Genomic DNA, 19,182 nt, shown 5'->3' on the forward strand with positions numbered 1-19,182 from the left:
TGTTTAACCCCCAGTGAGCTGCATACGCTATTTTGAATATGGGTCATCATGTTGTGCAAATCAGGCTATCATGGGTTATCTGTGGGTTTAAAAACATCACATAACCCTACTACAAAACACGAGTTGAGGGTTGTTTAGTAGAGATTTTAACCCTCAAATAACCCATGGTGGCTGGGTTTGCACAACATGGCAACCCCTAATAAAGGGTTGCATATTCAAAATGGTGCCCAGCAGCTCATCCAGGGTAAAACAACCTAAAAAGCCTTTCAAATTAGCCACCATAAAATGTTTTGTAACCTTTCAAGGTTACAAAACTAAACTATACTCTGGGGCTTCAAAAACAGGACAGCAGATTCAGAACACTGTAGACAAGGGTGTCCTCATGGACTACCACAAGGTTCTACCTAAGGCAGAACCCACAACACTACTGTTGAGAATGGATATTTTACTAGACTACGAACTAACTCACTCTGCTGTCTGCAGTTAAACCCTAAATTCAACTAGCTTGCAAAATAACATTGCCTTACAGTGTGTTACTGGGAGAGAACAAGAGAAGCAACCTGAATAAGCAAACCACAACCTGCTTTACACATGGAGCAAGATTACCTTTGCTAGCTCAGAGGATTAATTCCCGCACCCAAGGGAGCTCTGCTGAACGGGGTTACTTTTAGAACCACAAAATCTCTACTACACAAGCGGTTGCTCCTGCTGTCACAAAAGAAACAGTGGGAGCACAATGGCAGAAAGATTCCAGTGAAGGCTGGTGCTCTGATGTCAACGGTGTAGTGATTCCACTCTGGGTTTCAGTCAGAACTCTAAAGGCACTATCCAAGGACTGAAACTTCACACCTTGGAGAGCTCCTTTAGAGTTCTAACCGGCTGGCTGAAACCTGAAGTGGATTCACTGCCCCACTGACATCACCACCACCAGCCTCCACTGCAGGACTCCAAATTCAGGCCTACCTGAGCCGACGGGTCGACGTTCAAGTTGCGATTGGACCTCCTCCGGGTGACTATGACAGACGCCTTGCTCTCAGAAATGCCGCGGTCATTTGTCATGAACCGCTGCTGCTGCTTTCCGTCCTCACTCTTCTCCCTCCCAATATCTTGGGAGTCCAGCCTTCTCACTGGCACAGACACAGGAATGATGAGAGGCACAAGGCTGCTGTCCTCCCGAGCTCTCTTCGGGGCTGGTGAAGAACTGGCAAATTCTACCACAGTCCTTGGTGCGGTTGCTGCTGCCTCACTCTTGTTCTTTTCATCTGACATTGCAGGTTCCTTGGTACAAAAAGACCATGTGCGGATTAAGTTATCTGAAGCAGATCATTTGGTACATGATGTGAAAGATTGGGGCAGCTTAACAAATTGAAAACTATTAGTGTCCCTACAAACAAGACAGAAAAGATGAAACATGTCTTCCTTTTAATGCCCAACATTTGCAAGCAACAATGTGGTGTAGCGGTTAGAGTGCTGGACTGGGGAGACCCAAGCTCTAGTCCCCATTTGGACATGAAGCTCACTGGGTGACTTTCACTGAGCTACCTCACAGAATTGTTGTGAGGACAAAATGGAGACACGGATCATATTTGGCAGAGTGGGTTCTTTGAAGGAAAGGCTGGATATAAATGCAATAAATAAATAAAAACATGACTGTCAAAAGGAGTTACCAGCGAGAACCATTTCCAGCAAGGGTGGGGAATTGCAAGGAGGTCCAGAAGGCGTTTTTGTCCCCCTTCTCCCCCACGGGCTGCCCTCCCTGAATAAGGGGGGGGAAAACCACATGGCAATTTCTCCTTGGTGCGCTGCCAAATTTGGAAGCAAAAAAAGAAAAAAGTAAGGGAGAAAAAGGCATCTGTAGCAGTATGGAGTGCTACAAGGGTCAAAGTTAACTTGTTTGCAAGCTAAATTTGACCCTTATACAGCTCCGTAGTTTTACAGATGGCTCTCCCGCCCTAAAAAAAGGTTTCTTGCCACCAATTTCAGTGGCACAGTGATAGGTGCCATCTACAGGCTCAGCCCCAATCTACAGGAATTTGCATAAACAGAAAATTAAGGATGCTTACTTATAATATAAAATGGACAATGGATCTCAATGCTGACCTTTCATCAGAAGTTTGGGAATGTGATTATTATTTATTGCAATTATTTATAACCTGCCTTTAAGAATACAAATCCTTCCAAGGCAACTAAAAAGTAGTATTAACAAAATCACAATGAATAATATTAGAATATAATAATTTGTAAGGAACCTTCTCACAGGGTTGATGGTGATATAATTCCCTGCAGGAGGAGGGAGAATTCGAGCTGGACAGGCTCTGAGGGAGTCTTTGCCTACCTGCCTGCCTCCTCCTCTCTCCTAGGATCCTTCACACAGGGCCTTTGGTAGCAGATGGCCCTGTTAAGGGATGGGAAATATGAATATGCAGGTATATAAATGAATATACCTATGAACTCCTAACAACTGTGTTCAGATTCAATGTTAACCAATCATTTTCAAGTTATGTGTGTGAGCAGCCTCAACTTTACGCACTACCTTCTCCCTTCCTCCAGATGCAATGGGAGAAGATAAGAAGCTTCTGATTGCTTTTAACAGAAGACCACTATTTGCCACTGTCTGAAGCTGGCAAGGTAAGGTTCGTGAAAACCATAATTTGCCCTTATAATAGGATTGTAAACCAGAGTTTGATTCTGGTTTGCAATCCTAGTTTAACCTTTATGCAAACCTGCATTGAGCAGGGGGCTGGACTCGATGGCCTTATAGGTCCCTTCCAACTCTACTATTCTATGAGTTTGGACGGGATCACAAACTGTGATTTACTGCTAACTATGAACAGAAATTTCTAACGTCCTCCCTTTCCACATGAAGGAAGGGAGAACGGAAGGAGGTAAGAGTGTAATCTGGAGTTCTGTGACAACTCGTGCAAATAATGCCAAACCAAGATTTAACATTACTTCTGAGTAGCCCTGCTGAGTCCGAATGTGAAAGTAAAATATTTGAAGCTTTTAAACATCAATATGCATTTTCTTACCAATTAAGCAAAGTTCTAAGGTAATTCCAAAATAAATCCTGGAGATTTAATCATGAGAACTCATTTTCTGTTTGTTTGGTGGAAATGTGCAAAATTTTAGAATAATATATTGGAAATTATTCATAATATGGTAAGATATAATCCCTGATCTTTGGCCATACTGGTTGGTTTTTGGGGAATTGTAGTCCAAAACTACTTGAGTGCACCAGGTTCCCTATCCCTGATAGAGACTAAAGAGTAGGTCACACTATTATCTTGTATGTGCTCTATACTCTATAGGGCTCTTGCGCATTCTCCACAACACATGTGAACGTATGTGCCACAGTATATCGTATACATCTGTATAAGGAATCCCACCCTTTCCCACAAAAAGCAGCAGCATAGACATGGGTATTTGCATGCACCCTGAGTTAAATGTGACACTTGTTTTTCCACACCCACAGCCCACTACAAATATGGGGATACAGGGGGCACAGACGAATTTAGTAGGAAAATGGAGGCAGACCCCAGGAAGCCCCTGCAAAATCTATGCAAGATTACAGAGGTGGCAAGATGGTTGCAGGGGAAGGTGCAGAAGAACTCATCCATACGAAGTTTTCCCTGTGTGACAATTAGGTATTGGAATTCCTGAAAATCATAGCCTTTGGGAAAACAGAAATATATGCCAGAAAATTAAATCATTGAACCTATCATGTCTTTTTGTTCCCACTCTGCAGCCAACTGCTGTGCACTGCTATACTTACATTATAAGTAAGTATACTTACTTACATTAATATTCTCCACCATCTCCCTTTGTCGTTGTTATATATCCCATATTTATTTATTTAGGGAGCAATTCTATGTCCCCTAGACAGCGTCTGGGAGAACGTAAGATTGTTCAGTTTCCTTGCTCTGAGCTTGTAGACAGGACTTCGACTTTGGAGCCAGGAAGCCATGTTCCACGCCCCACTGTGGCCAGCGCAGAGAGAACCACACCGGCTACCTCTCTGTGCTCACAAAACAAAGCACAGAGACAGGAAAAGGGGGCATTCCTGGGACCGGAGAGTGGAGGGGACCGGGGCAACAGCCATGTAACAAATCCTATGGCTGCCCTAGAAGCATTCCTTCCCTTCCCCAGAGCCTCTGCTAGACAGGAAAAAGGCCTTTAAGTTTAAATGCAGAACGGGAGGTGTAAGGTATCGCCGCTCTGCAAAAGATAACCATAAACCTCCAAGTTTGGAGGCTTAAGAGTAGCCAGGGCGCATCCCATAGCCCTGAGCCCTGATTGGATTGATAAACTGAATTCCTCCCAGTCCTTTACTAATCTATAGGGCTAATGACTGTTTAGCATGGAGGAGCATGGAGACGACTGGTCACACTCTCACTCAAGTCAACGGATTGCCCTGTGACTACTATCCCACCTTGGTTACTAAAGGACTGGCTAAATTGCCAATGGGTTTCCAGCTTTCCCTTCCTGAAAGCTATAATCTTTCTTTCTTTTCCTTTTGAAAAGTAAATGAAGTAATTCCACAGATTTGGCTTAAAGAGCCAGAATTTATGTTAGAGCTGTCCTAGGTTGTGCAGCAAGGAGAGGGAGGAGAGAGGTAACAGTTCTCTCACATATGAACATATGAAGAGCCCTGATGCTGGATCAGACCAAGGGTCCATCTAGTCCAGCACTCTGTTCACACAGTGGCCAACCAGCAATTTATTCTCATTTGACAGCCTAGTCCCACTGCATGGAAGGGAGTGGCAGAGATAGCTTTGTGACTGTCAGTAATAGCTAGTTTTCTCTGCCTCCCTCTCTCTTCTCAGTTCTCAGAGACACGTGCTGGAGGGGGTGAGAAAATAATACTCTGAAAAAGAGAGGAAAAACAGCGAGCACATGAAAGAAGTGTGTGTGTGCTCAGCTAAGCGCGGAAGGTCTTGTGAGGGTGGGAGAGTTAAGGAAATAATTAATATTAATTATTCAAATAAAGTTATCTAAATAAAGTTAGTGGAATAATTTTAAATAAAGAAGTGATTATAATGATTTATTGAAGTATAAATGATTTTATGCAAACAGTTATCCTTCTCATGACACCATAGCAGTCTCCAGAGCAAAATGCAACGGATAGCTGTCCTTGCTAGAGCAAGAATCACCTGTTGCCCTGGAAAAGAGCAACATGGTGACAATAACCAGCTCTCGCTGGCACGGTGTCTTCTAGGTGAACAAATGGGAGGGATCAGCTAACATCTTGCAATGTTCATACAATGAAGGGAGGTGATGGACATGGTCCTAGCCAAGAAGCACCACTTACTCCGAGGTTTTGAAGAGAAGCCAGCTCCACAGCCTTCTGAGCCAGGGTTAGCAAATTGGCTTCTTGAGAAACACGTCGCCTTCTCCGTGTGCTCTGGATGACACCTCCTCGAACCCCACCAAAGTCATTAGTTCTCTGGCCAATGCCATCGGCTACAGCCACCTGCTTCTCCGCTTCTCCGGCATGCTCGTACGGGCCCACTTTCTCCATTTCAGGTTGGCTCTGCATCTCCCCACGGTCCAGCTCTGTTCTGGTCAGCTGTGAATAACTCTCCTTATTGTGACTGAACGTTTCAGACTGATGTCGAAACTGAACATCTGGATGCTGCGGCGGTTGCCAGTGATGCGGTAGCACATTGCCGGGATAGTCCTCCGGTGGCTTCGACGCCAACGCCTCTTCTGCAGAAGACACCGGCAGGACCCCTTCCTTGGAGAGCCTCCGCGATCGCCTGGGGAGAGGGATCTGAGCCTGCGGGAGTACGGCCTGTGCGTTGTGCTCCGTTAGGGCCTTGAGCAGCTCCTGGTTCCTCTCAGGAACTGGGTGGAATTGATGGGAAGCCATGTGATGCTGAGGGGGCTGGGGAGGGGCCGCCACATGAGGCTGCGCTACGGTCGCTGGCTGCTGTTGCATGCCAAAGGCTTGCGCCGCGGCCTGCTGATGGAGCTGCTGCTGCTGCTGCTGCTGTTGCGGATAAAAGTTTTCAAATAGCTGCAACTGTGGAAGAGCTTGTTGCTTCTGCTGGGCGGTAAAGGCTGGGCTGGAAGAGGTGGGAGGCTGTTGAAAGACGTGCAGCAGCTCAGGAAGCCCCTGCTTCTGGCCCTGGTGGCCAAAGGCAAGCTGGAAAGGCTGCAAAGGGAGGGTCTGATTCTGTTGCTGCTGCTGCTGCTGCTGCTGCTGCTGCTGCTGCTTTTGCATTTGCTGATATTGATTCATGTGGGCTTGCTGCCTGGCCAGCACTTGCTGTTCCAACTGAGCTTTGACAACATCTCCATACAAGTCTAGCTGTGACACCACCATACCTTTCTCCCGGTTTCTTTTCAAGGCGTCTGGGTGGCTGTAGAAAGTCGGGACATTGGCATTGGGATGCCCCCCTTTCTGGCTGCCTCCGTAAACCATCCCGTGATTCCACCCTCCAGGCTGGGGCTGCCAACCTGCATCGCTCCGCTCAGGCAACCGGTGCCCTATCAGGGAGTTCTGCCACTTGGCAGTGGGCAACTGCTGAGGGATCATCCTCACCTCGCCTCGGTCTTGATAAAGAGAGTTCAGCAAAGCAGCGTTGCTGGGGACTCCACTGAAAACACCTGACTTGGAAAGCTCCATGGCTTGGGAGGAAGGCACATTCCCCCCATGGCTGTAGTACTGCCCTTCCTTGAGGAGCTGCTGCTGCTGCTGGGCCTCTTTCAGCACGACGCCTTGTTCATTGAAAAAGGCAACCCGCTTCCCAGCCCTCTTGCTTGAAGTCTTCGGCTGCGCCTGCAGACTCATGGTTCAGTCTGTCCTCCCAGGCAAAAGGATCAGATCAACAGCCACCCCATGTAGAAAGCAAAACAGACAGTAAGGTAGCAAAAGGCTTTGTTCCTTCTCCAGTCTAATCCATGCAGAGATGTGGGAGATAGATTTCAGTTTGTTTGGCCGCCCACTTTAAACTCTGTAATGTACAGGAATTCCGAAGTCTACGTCGTTTCAGCACCTGGAAGAGAAGGAGAGAATTAATCACACAAGATCAACAGAGAACTGTTGCACAAAACTCGTTAAAACGCCAATCAGTCCATCTATTCCTTCCGTTAGCAAGGACCATTTGCCCATTACAGTGTGTGTCTGCCCATTTTCCTTCCATCTCCCTGTTTCCCTCTTGCCTAGTGGATAATAATTTTATATTTAGTTTTACAAGTTTTAGCTGGATTTCAACTTTTGTGACAATACTCTGAATAACAGTAAATTTCTGCCCTTTTCTTTCTCTGTTCCATTTTTTAAAATGTTTTTCCTTCCTTTCAATGTCTCTAATTTTCACCAAGTGCCTGACTGATCAGCTCCTCTCTTCAAATAGTGACAATTCTTTTGCAAATGCATTCATTACCATGTCAAGATTAAGAACTACATTTGCTCATAATCTTTTCCTCTTATCTTTTTGGTGCCAATTTTTCAAACAAAAAATAAAAATAAAAATGAAATTTTAATTAATTTCCCCATATATCCAATCCACACTCCCTCGAAAGACACATCAATACACACCTAAAACAAATCTCTGTCAAGTAGTCATTCAGCAATTCGTCTACCCTAATGCTTCCCAATATTTCAGTTTTAAAGTTGCAATTCTACAGTTCCTAGGAGAGCATCCCAGGGGCCATGGGATTTGTCAAATTTCCCTCTCTGAAGGTGGAAAACGGGTTTCGCCCATGTAGAACGAGATCCAACCTCATAAGCCTCTGTGAGGCTGCACAAAAGTCCGTAACCAGTGTGGAGCTCTGATGTGGGAGAGGACAAAAACAGGGCAAGCTGAGAAAGGCCATGGTTTCACAGGACCCAAGGCCCTCTCATTCCTCCAAATGCCCCTAGAACTAGAGGGGGTGGGGAGGGAGACTGCAGCACGCAGCAGCCAAGGTGTAGCTTATTCCCTCCCATTGGCTAGGAAATCTAGTGGAACAAGAACCTGCTCTGCTCCTCTCCCGAGTTCTTAGTACTGAGCATTGGAGTAGGGAGAAGTTTCTGCCACTTCCACAGCTCAGTGCAATATAAAATCTGTCCCGCCCCTGCCAGAATCCAGAAAAACAAGGAAAGGAGGAAGAAGAAGACTCTCATGTCATGTTGCGCTTTGGAGCAAGCAGAAATGGCATGACCCTCTCACATTATGTTGGCCTGTTCCAAAGCCCAGTGCAACCGCACCTTACGCCTCCTCAAGCGTCTTCTGTAACTGCCAGAGGATTTAGGGGACAAGAAGAGATGGTGGTGGGCACAAAATAAATGCTTACTACTTCGCCAAACCAAATATCTGTGGAACCTCAGAATCTACCCAAAGTTTCTGCCAGCATTCTCCACTGTACCAAAATGTCTTTGAATGAATTGGGCCCTTGGTAAACGTAAGGATTTCCTTCTCCTTTATATATCTGCCCACTCTCTTCAGTCAGCAGCTGAGATCCTAGTCCACAGGAGGTTCTGTTTGTCATTGCGTCAGGGGCGCTGGAACAGCCTGCCTGGGTGATCTCTCTGGCCTTCCTTTGTCCCTGGTCTTCCAGTGTAGCAGTAAGACCTTTCTGTTTCAGAGAGCATTTGGGGGAGAGGACTAATTTTTAGCTTTAATGCACTTATTTTCTGCTCTGTTAATCACATTTTTTGTTTGTTTTTTGTTTTATCTTTTAAGATTATTTATTCAATTATAGTAGTGTTATATGATTTACATTTTGCCAGCACGTCTGGATGCTTTTTTTCAACAGAAAATCAGAATATAAATATTATAAAGCTGGTTAGATTTATTCTTGTGCACTTTTATTCCTTTAAAAGAAGTTGAAACAAATGCTCAAAAAATGCATCAAATGAAGTACTTTCAAGTTTATTAGTTGAAAATAATAAACTTGATAAATTAATGAAAACCAAGCACAGGCCTCTATTAAATAACATACATTAACACCAAGGGGCATATGCTACTGCATCATTTATTTATTTATTAAAAACCTGCATATTGTTGCAACCTCAAACTGACCTGCTAATATTGGTAAAAGTGCATTGGTGTTGTCAAAAAGCACCTCTATTTCATCCCTCAATACATATCATCACTGCAGTCTACTTTTCATCTTGGATACTAGAACGAAGGGTCCGAAAGCTATTCCACCCCCCACCCACCCCACAAGCAGATCTGTGATGCTCTGGAGAGTGGTAACCAACCTTAGTGCCCTCCAGATTTTTTGGACTACAAGTCTTTTAATTCCTGCCCATGGCTGGGGCTTAATAGAATAGTACTCCAAAACTTCTGTAGGGCAGCAGATTGCATACTCCTACTCTTAAAAAAAAAGCAATCCATACATTATCCCATAGGAGACATTGGCTTTTTATGCAATTTATTTAGAAATTTGACAAATGAATACACAATGAAAGTGTTTAATAGCAGGTGTCTTAAGCTTGCTCACACATACTCCAAGCCAACCCCACCCAAACTGAATTAGCCTGTCTGAAACTAGAGACAGCTATGTGCTTCGTAGAAGTACTATATGCATACCGTGCCTCTGCTGCAAGCAGAATGTTCTCTTCCCCCATGACTCAGTAGAGTGCATTGTTGCGTTACAGATAGCCCAAGTTAACTTGCTGTCTACTACTAGCAGTGAACCTTTGTTGACCCGTACGTAAATAGCATGGTTCAATTTGCCAAGATATAATGTCTACTCCTGGTATCAGAAGATATAGTTTAGAATGACCAGAGAAACAGATACAAGCCTTATTCCAGAGGCTTTTAAAAACAAAACATCATCATTGGTTCAAAAGACTAGCTTGGGATAGATTATGACAAGTACAAATCACTATGCACATAGAAAGACTATATAAATGATACATAGAGTAAGGATTAGGTAATTTTTCAGAGACTGCACAGCTGTGTTTGTGCACCAGAAACACCTAGTTCCTGATTAAGATCCTAGTCAAGAAGTGCTGAGATTTCCTGCTCCTCCCTTCCCTGTAAATGCTATTGTGCACTTATTGACAGTTCTTTTTAGTTAAACAGACCTTGAGTACTGTCAGAAAATATTACTCTATCAAACAGTACCTGCCTGGACCCTAAAGTCATCCTCAGGGGTCCTCCTCCATCAGCCCCTGCCAAAGGAAGTAAGGCAGGTTGCTACCAGGAGGAGGGCCTTCTCTGCAGCGGCACCCTGGCTGTGGAATGAGCTCCCTAAGGAGGTTCGCCTGGCACCCACACTATATTCTTTCAGACGCCAGGTGAAGACCTTTTTATTCTCTCAGCATTTTAACATTCTATAAATTTAATTTTAACTTGGCTGCTTTAAATTTGTATTTTAAATTTGTATTTCTGCACCGCTTCTGATTTTATCCTGGTTGTGCTTTTATATTGTATTTTATATCATGTTTTCATACTGTTTGTTTATACTTTGAATGGTTTTAAAGGAGCTTCGGCTATTAGGCGGTATAAAAATGCAATAAATAAATAAATAAATAACAGTCTGAAAATTAGAAGCCCAGTAACTAAAGCAACAACAGAAGGGCATTAACCAGGGGTTTGGTTTTTTTTAAGTGCAACCAGATATAAAATGTGCAGTGCCAGAAAAAAATGTGCAGCTTCAAAAGAACATTTGTGCAGTTCAAAAATTCAAGAAATAAAAAGTTGTATTGTATTAGTTGATGGGAAAAGTGACAGAGAACAATGGGAGAAGTAAAGTGAATAGTTCAGGCTCCTGTAGATTGCTGATCAAGTGTACCCATTTCTTACGCACATACCCAATACCAAAAATATTCCTAGCAGACTCCACTGCTACTCTCCACAGAATGTTTACCAATGTTTCAAAGGTGAAGGAAATAATTCTAGAACCAACATCTACTGTACATGAATCAGCTTGGGGGGGGGGGGTGTTATCTGGAGGTGTGGGCTGAGATGTCATCAACGGGCAGTTGACACCCAGCAATACTTTTCTTTTTCATCAAAGCCAGATGAGGCAGAGGCCATTCTGAATCAGTGCCTGGGCACGATAATGGACTAGATGAGGGCCAATAAACTGAGACTCAATCCAGACAAGACAGGTACCGTAAGCGAGTGGTTCATCTGCCTGGCTAGGTGGTGTTCAATCTGTTCTGAATGGGGCTGCACTCCCCCTAAAGGATTATGTTTGTAGTTTGGGGGTGCTCTTGGACCCAACATTGTCAGTATAAGCACAGGTGGACTAGGTGGCATTGAGCGACTTTTATCAGCTTAGGCTAGTATACTAATAATGTCCTTATCTGGACAGAGATAGCCTAACTACAGTTATCCATGCTCTTATAACCTCTTGTCTAGATTACTGCAACGTGTTATATGTGGGGCTGCCTTTGAAAATGGTCCAGAAACTTCAGCTGATCCAAAACAGGGCAGCAAGATTGTTAACAGGAAATGGCCAATGAGGTCATATCATGCCAGTACTTTTCTAGCTGCACTGGCTGCCAGTCCAGGTTTGGGTTCAATTCAAAGTTGCTGGCATTAACAGAACTTTAGCTATGGGGAGGTATAGAAATGTAATAAACAAACAAACATGGGGAGCACCTTCCTGACAAGTCATGTGAGGATGCTAACGTTCTGGTAGGAGTAGCAAGATGCTGGAAAATACCCAATATGACATTATTATGGCAAAGCTACATGAACCATTTGTGTCTAAAAGTATCTTCAGAGCATCAGCCAGTCTGGCTCGCAATGTGTGGAGCTTGAATATAACACTATTCTGCATTAGTGCTGTCAATTTTCCAGTTGTAAGGATTTTTCCCTCACTCTATGCAGGCTTCTAAATGTCATGAATGCGACTATGCAACAAAGCATGTGGGTGCACACAAGACAAATGCACTGATGTGTTGCAATGTGAAAATTACAATCACATACCACTGCACAGTTTTTAATTTTCCTTTTTGGAACTGAGCAATGTATATCAGATAAAAGGAGAAAGATGATGGAATGATACCTTAACACTTGACTAAATGAAACCAAGGAATGTAGATGAGAATACAATAAGGATCAAAAGCCTTATTTGCGCTTCAAGATGATATCATATCCAGAAATGGAGGTAACATAATTGACTACACCTCTGAACTACTGAAAACCCCAACTTCGATATACAAAAACTGCTGCAAATTAGTCATTCGATAAGGTTATAATGAAATTGTGATAATAATTTTAGAAGTAAATGAATTTATGCCATAGTATGTGGCTATGAAAGTACTGTGGTAACAATTCAAAATGAAAGACCTAGAGATTATAGGTGATGCAAGCAAAGGGAACTGGGTTACTACTAACATAATAAAGCTGCCATTTAAGACTTAAAAGACATCTTTACACAAGGTACTAGATACCAATGCTACAGTTCACATAAGGGCACAGCTTGCTGTGGCTTGGCAGAATAGGAACTGCCAAAGGATTGGAATATTTTTTTTTCTTGGTAGTAAGTTCTTGTCAGGTAGGTCTCATTTCCAAACCATGATGATAAAGTGGAGGTAACCAATGTGCTATTTCCTGCCTTATGAATTGCCTCCACTCCCATAGTAATCATTGACACTTAGCTAAATGCTTCACACATGTATTAAGGTTAATTAAGATTAATGCCAATGATACTCCCAATGACTGGCTAGAACAACCTGGATTCCCAACATTTTCAGAACTACATGAGGAAATTGTGTATCATCTAACTGTCTACTTTCTAGAGCACAAATGAAATAATGTGCAAAGAGCTTCCTCACAGAAAAAAGGAAAAAAGAGAGAAGGGCAGAGCTCTTTGAAAATCTTAGTTCAACATTACCTGTGGAACCACCTCAGAAATGATGAGGATACCGTTCTACCTGTAATATGTTTGATTACCCAACTAAGGATTTTTATCTGTCCCTCCAATACATACAGAGGAGTTGGACTGATGCAGAAACTACTTGAGAGAATACAAATGGAAACACAACTGCAATATCAATACATGACATAAGAGTATAATAAAATAATTATGCTTGAATGATCAGTAAAGCCTTGATTCAGATAGGTGCTTGATATATGCTTGCAAGTAAGTCCAGAGAAATTATTACCCCATATATGTAGGAGTCTGCCTAGCCACAGATACCTAGTCATTTTTGGCACATCAATGAAAAGTAAGGATCACTAACACTTCACAAAAACATTTCTGTCTAATTGCTTACGGAAGACTCTTACTTATCATCCAAGAGGATCAGTTAGCTATTTATAACCCTGCAATCCCACCGTAATTTCATCACAAACTCTAAAAATGAGTATGTATTTCTGCCTCAATGACTGTTGGCAGGGTCTTCTCATATTTTAGAAAACTCAAAGGTTGAGGGGGGGGAAAGGTAAAAGAAGGTGGGGAAAGGACAAGTCACGAGGCAAGCACAGGGGCTTTCTGCAACTTCTACCATTTATATCAACTGTACTTCCTTGCACGTGGATCCTGGGCTTGCCATTACAGTGACTCACTTCCTCATCCATTTACGCTTACTGTTCTCTCTCCCTCCCTCTCCACACTGGTTGCTAGCAGTGCAATCTCCTGAAACCCAGCATTACAGAGCTAGGGCGTTCCTTCACCAAGTATAAAATCTTCTCAGCTCATTTTTCCACTCCTCTCTGGATGACACAAAAAATATCTCCAAGAGGGAAAAGAAGAGACCCAAGGAGATGGAAAAATTCTTCTTTGAAATTGCAACAGATACACAATCTACTTATGTTTATAAATCCCTAGCAAGAGAAAACACTACAGCAAAACGATTCACCCTTCACAGGACCTAAAAAGGACCCCACTGGTGCAAACGTAATAGGCTTGTAGAACGTTCTCTCTTTGTGCATCACTTATTCACTACTTGCTTTTTTGGTGGCATTGCTAAAAGCAGCAAATATTGCCCATTTAGCTACAGCAGACAAAGTAACATACTGACAATATGTTAACGATACTACAGTCACCTTGCAAAATAAAACAAGACAATTTCTGAGGGAAGTGGCAAACCAATTCTCCAATACAATACGAAGAAGCATAAACAGTCATCTGTCAATTCATTCACTCAAACCACATCTTTTTTCTCCCCCCCCCCCCCCCGAAGAGTGTGGACCTCAAACTATGCACTCCACTCACTCTCTCACTTGGAGTTTTGTGTACAAAAATCTTGCTCCATGAATTGACCTACTTTCTGCCACCAGCAATGGAATATACTTGGGTGCTACAGGTTTGCCTCCCCATCTCCAGAGGAGAGCTTCTTTTTTTCCTACTATGTAATTCAGTTTCAAATTGCTAAATGTTTGGCCAAACCAGAACTTTGTAATAAATCATCTTTGCAACAGTTACCCAACATCTCCTGGAAGTAAATCTTCCATTTTCATTGTTTAGTTTCCACCACCAAACCAATTATTTAGTGAAATACTCTCTCCTGAAACCTGGACATCTCTTGACAGCAGTACTGCCGTTATTGTTCTCAATTTTTTAAAAAAATCCTTTTGCGTAAAAGTCAACCTGCAGTTGAAAGAGGAAGAAAACTTATATCATCTGGCTGCATCATATATTACTAAAGTTATCTTTCAGAAGATAACTTAGGTTCATGATATAAAATTAACCTGTTTGCACTGTGGGCTTATTTCTGTATATTTATGTGAATACAATTGCACTTATATATAAAAGCCAGAAGAACAGCTTGGAACAAATAAGAAAAATGCCCTCATGCTAGTGAGAGCCATGACTTACACAGTGAGAAGCTAGCTGTTGTGGAAGCAAGCATAAAGGGCGGAAACACTCATTTCCGGGATGGGCAGGTCAGCAGTTCTTGCCAAAGGAGCTCCACTGACCTCTCCCTTTCCAGAAAAAAAGCGCTTCCACTCATTTCTGGGGTTGCTTTAAGCACTAGTTCCTGTTGCACAGTAGATCCTGCAGGCACAACAGACATACCGCTACTATATTGCCTGTATTGGATACTGCCAAAAATAAGCAGAAGTACTGGGAAAATGTACCCCATGGGTGGTGGGAAAATTAGTACATGAACTGCAATGACAACAGGAAAAGTTACATTTTACATCTTCCCCTGAAAGGCTTCTGTCAGCCAGCTTGGGCTTAAATCTGCAAGCACTGTGCACCAATATATCTCTCTGTTTTCATTTATATGCAAACATGGCACTGCCCTAACGGGCAAGATTTTTTTACAAAAATGTAGATATTTGGCCATTATGTGTTATGCAGCGTTTGAAAAACTGGTGAAGTTTCTGTAACAAATTTCTGGTAATAGGTGTCGTTGGTCCGTGTCTCCCCCCTCCCCCCCGGGCACTTGTTTCTGATGGGTGTCTTTTAAGAAACTAACTACCGTATTTCTTCGATTCTAAGACGCACTTTTTTCCCCATATAAGCATCTCTAAAAACGGGGTGCGTCTTAGAATCGCAGGTGTGATTATTATTCTTAGAATCAAAGCTTTTTTCTGTTGTTGGTACTGAAATTAGTGTGCGTCTTACAATCGATGGCGTCTTACAATCGAAGAAATACGGTACAATTCTAAAAGGCTCCATTAACTCATGTGATTGCAGTCTAGCATTCAAAGAGGGATTCAAGCCTTCTCAGTTTTTGTGAACACCTTGTAGATTCCTGGAAGGGAAGCCTCCTGAGTGATTTCGTTAGTAGTTTGGTTAATCGTCTGGTATATGTGAGTATGCAAGTTTCTATGCATGCATTTTTTAATTTGTTTTACAATGATAACTTTCCTTTTGTGAATTTATTTTCAGGACCACTACAGTTCCTTGTCTTTTTCAGAGTTATACATTCACAGTGGAGCCTAAGGTCTCTTTCAGTTTGATAGTATACAGCAATGCATATGCTTTTGTATGTATACATGTTATTTTTGGTTTGACAAAGTCCATGAATTTGTGCCTGAATTGGTGAGGTTTCTTTTTTTACATAAATCTGTATGATTTATCATATATTTAGGGATCAGGTTTCTTTAAAAAAAAAACATTTGTTTTTTAAATTGCAGGTGGAGGCACTCCAGAACTCTATATTGTCAATGGGGTGTAAGAAACTTGGACCGAGATGTGTATATTTACATATCTTTTCCAATAACTTTGACGGATGGTCAAAATGCATCTGGTTATTTCTGGTACTGAATAATATAACTGTACTACTTAATTTTGCTCTCTCCTATCATATGTTTATAGCCTGCATAGATAAAGTAATGTTTTGGGGAATCTTCACCAGTTTACTTATCCCAATTGTTTTATTGTTCCTCGGCTTGAGGTTAGGATATTTCCTGTTGGGCCTGGATCAAACATTTGTGATCCAGGAGAGTCAGCTCTTTTCCTTGCCCTACCAGGCAGCAATGTGCCCCAGATGCCTTACATAAAAATGTATGGTTAGGTTGGTTAATAAAAAGTATCCCAGAGCTAGTAACCTTAGTGACTTATCTGCAAGACTGTAATAAAATTCACTTGCACCTATTAATTTCATTCATCCCCCATTTCCTTTTCTTTTTTCCTTTAAGATAACTTTAGGATTTGGTTAAAATCCCTGCACTGCTTTAACCTGAACAATGTGCTCCTTCAGTCATTCCAAAGGAGACTTGATTCGTTCCATGAGACTGGTATTGATTGGAAGAAGTCACTCTCTCTTTACTGACTTTCACTTTTAAGAAACACTCTGTTTAACCATTTCCAGTTTTAAGTTCATAGCTTTACATCCAATCTCACATACAGACCTTTTCCAACATCAGATTAGGTATCTGTCTGAAGTGCACCATTTGCAAATTTGTCCTGCCAACTTCAGTGGGGCTACAAACAATCCTGGATTTCGCTTTTCAGCTTGTTTCTGGTTTTAAATTCAAGGCTCACGCAGCTATGGCTCAGGAGTCATATGTAACACAATACATTAATATATGAATGTCAAATGATGTAATTAATGTCACATTGTGGGGGAGGGGTCATAGCTCAGCAGTAACGGACATGCTTTGCATGCAGAAGAACCCAGGTTCAACCTCTGCCATCTCCAATTCAAATGATCTCATGAAGTAAAACCTTTGCCCATTGACATTGGTCTCATTCAAAATGCGACACTAAACCATGGTTTGATGTTATGTTACTGAGTTGCAGAGAGCCTCTGGCTCTCTCCCCCGCCCCCCAATGTGGCTGAGGAGTTTGAAAGCTTTTGCTTTACTGTGTCAATTCAGATTAAAAGAATTGGCTTTAGTTAGTGTAAAGCACCAATCCCAGTTAGGATGAAAGGACAAATTACATTCAAGGTAAAATGGAAGTTAAAGCTTCAGCCATGTGGAAGAAGAGGGGCAAGAGGAACATATCACTTAACCATGGTTTTGACAGAGCTGGACAATTTGTGGCTCTCCAGATGTTTTGGCCTACAAATTTCATCATTCTTCACCACTGGCTATGCTGACTAGGGCTGATGGGAGTTGTCGCCCAAAACATCTGGAGGGCCAAAAGTTGCCCAGCCCTAATTTACCATTATGTCTGAACAGAGAGACATCGAACTGCTGCCCATCACTGCATACATCTGGACCAATGGTTTAACTAAGGACTTAGCAGCTTCATGTACTGGAGGCTCAAAAGTAAAAACAATCACAGGTATTGGTCTTCTACTGAACAAAGCAAATAATTATTCAAATATATAAACACTGACAGTTCCTCATATTATAGGGTTTTTTTTAAAAAAAAACTTGTCTTATTTAATACACAGTGTGGGAGCTGGTTGTAGAAAGTCAATTTCCATATCAAACTTAAGATACAACTGAAGCCATGAAAAATAACTAAGACAAAGTTTCCCTTTTTTTTTTTTTATCCAGATGCTGTATGTCATCAGACTGAGCAACTAACATTCACAGATATTGAAGCAGAGGAAGCATACTGCAATAATATGAACTAATCATTCCAGGTAATACAGGAAAAAGAATGTTATTTTAATAAGGAGAATATCATGGTCCTATTCTCAGTTAGAATTGGAAGAACTTAAACACAATATCAAGACAGATTTTTTACAGAGCATCCCAAAAGCTCCCATTAGCCTATGGAAGAGTTCCTGAAAGTAGCGCCATAAAATGGGCATCTTCCTGAAATTGAAAGGAAAACCAAGTAAACATTTGAACCTTGCTACAGATTTTAGCTTCGGTTTCATTATTGTCCCAAACATTACTAATTTTGTAGTATAAAAGCTATCCACTGTGTGATCAAGATTTGGTACATGGCATTAACAGGATAGCCTTGGGAAAGGTCATAAGTGAACAGTTTGCTGTTCTTGTCTTGTGGAGGTTCGTCTACATCATGAAATTGCCATCTATTGTGACAGATACTGCTGAGAACTATAGAATAAAGGCTAACCCTATGCATGTATTAACTAAAACTTGGCAGAATTTACAGCAATATCCTCTCATCTCTAAGCCTGCCTCCAACCACACAGTCACTTCAATCCAGTTAATGAAATTCTACCAATGCCTTGTGAATAGCAAGCATGATTAAAATTCCTGCAGACTGACTGCTGCAACCAGCCCTTTTCCTCCCACTCACCACCCACTGCTCTTGGGAGTGGGAAATGACAGCAGCCCAGCATTCCTACACATTAGAGCTTTGAGTGAGGAAGGAACACAAGTGCCCCTGGAAAATATTGTGCATTTATGCACAAAAGGAAGAACAGAAAACTAGCAGCAGGGTGGGTGGGAACAGTAGCTGTCCATGAAGCAGGTAGGAAAAGAAAGCAGTTAAGAAGTTCCACTATTCTGAACGGTGTCTCTCCATTTGTCCATAGGAAGCATGGATTGAAACGTTGCCAGGATCTAGTAATGATCCTGGATGAGGATCAAAAAACAGAAGCAGAATTCTGACAGGATGGAATCTGTGTGGATAAGTGATCTTGGAGTCAGGAGACTGATGTTCAACCTATCCATGTAAGAGTAGATATACCATCTCAAGGTGGTTTTTGATCCAACATTGTCATTGGAGATGACCCCAGTGGCACAAAGTGCCCTTCCCTGGCTTTGGACTGGTTCACCAGTCCCAGCTGTCCCTGGACAGAGTGGCACATGCTCTGGTAACCTCCTGATTGGATTTATTTAATGCATTACACATGGGACTGCCCTTGAAGACAACCCAAAAGCTTAAACTAGTGCACAGCTTGGCTACCAGAATTCTAATGGGTTCAACCAGGTAGAGTGTAATTGCTCCCATTTTGGAAGAGCA

General features: G+C 42.2%; 1 protein-coding gene across 1 annotated transcript in view; it reads right to left on the minus strand.

The window, feature by feature from the left end:
• MIDEAS (mitotic deacetylase associated SANT domain protein) overlaps nucleotides 1-19,182 on the minus strand; it is a 53,769-nt gene that overhangs the window by 19,875 nt on the left and 14,712 nt on the right. The window contains exons 2-3 of the mRNA XM_063117641.1: nucleotides 5,309-6,998; nucleotides 964-1,278 (exon numbers count right to left, since the gene is read on the minus strand). Of these exons, the coding sequence (XP_062973711.1) occupies nucleotides 964-1,278; nucleotides 5,309-6,793 (1,800 nt within the window). The 5' untranslated portion in view covers nucleotides 6,794-6,998. The remainder of the gene's footprint in view (nucleotides 1-963; nucleotides 1,279-5,308; nucleotides 6,999-19,182) is intronic.

This window comes from Elgaria multicarinata, chromosome 2 (genome assembly GCF_023053635.1).
Source record: "Elgaria multicarinata webbii isolate HBS135686 ecotype San Diego chromosome 2, rElgMul1.1.pri, whole genome shotgun sequence".
In the NCBI taxonomy this organism is placed as follows: Eukaryota; Metazoa; Chordata; class Lepidosauria; order Squamata; family Anguidae; genus Elgaria; species Elgaria multicarinata.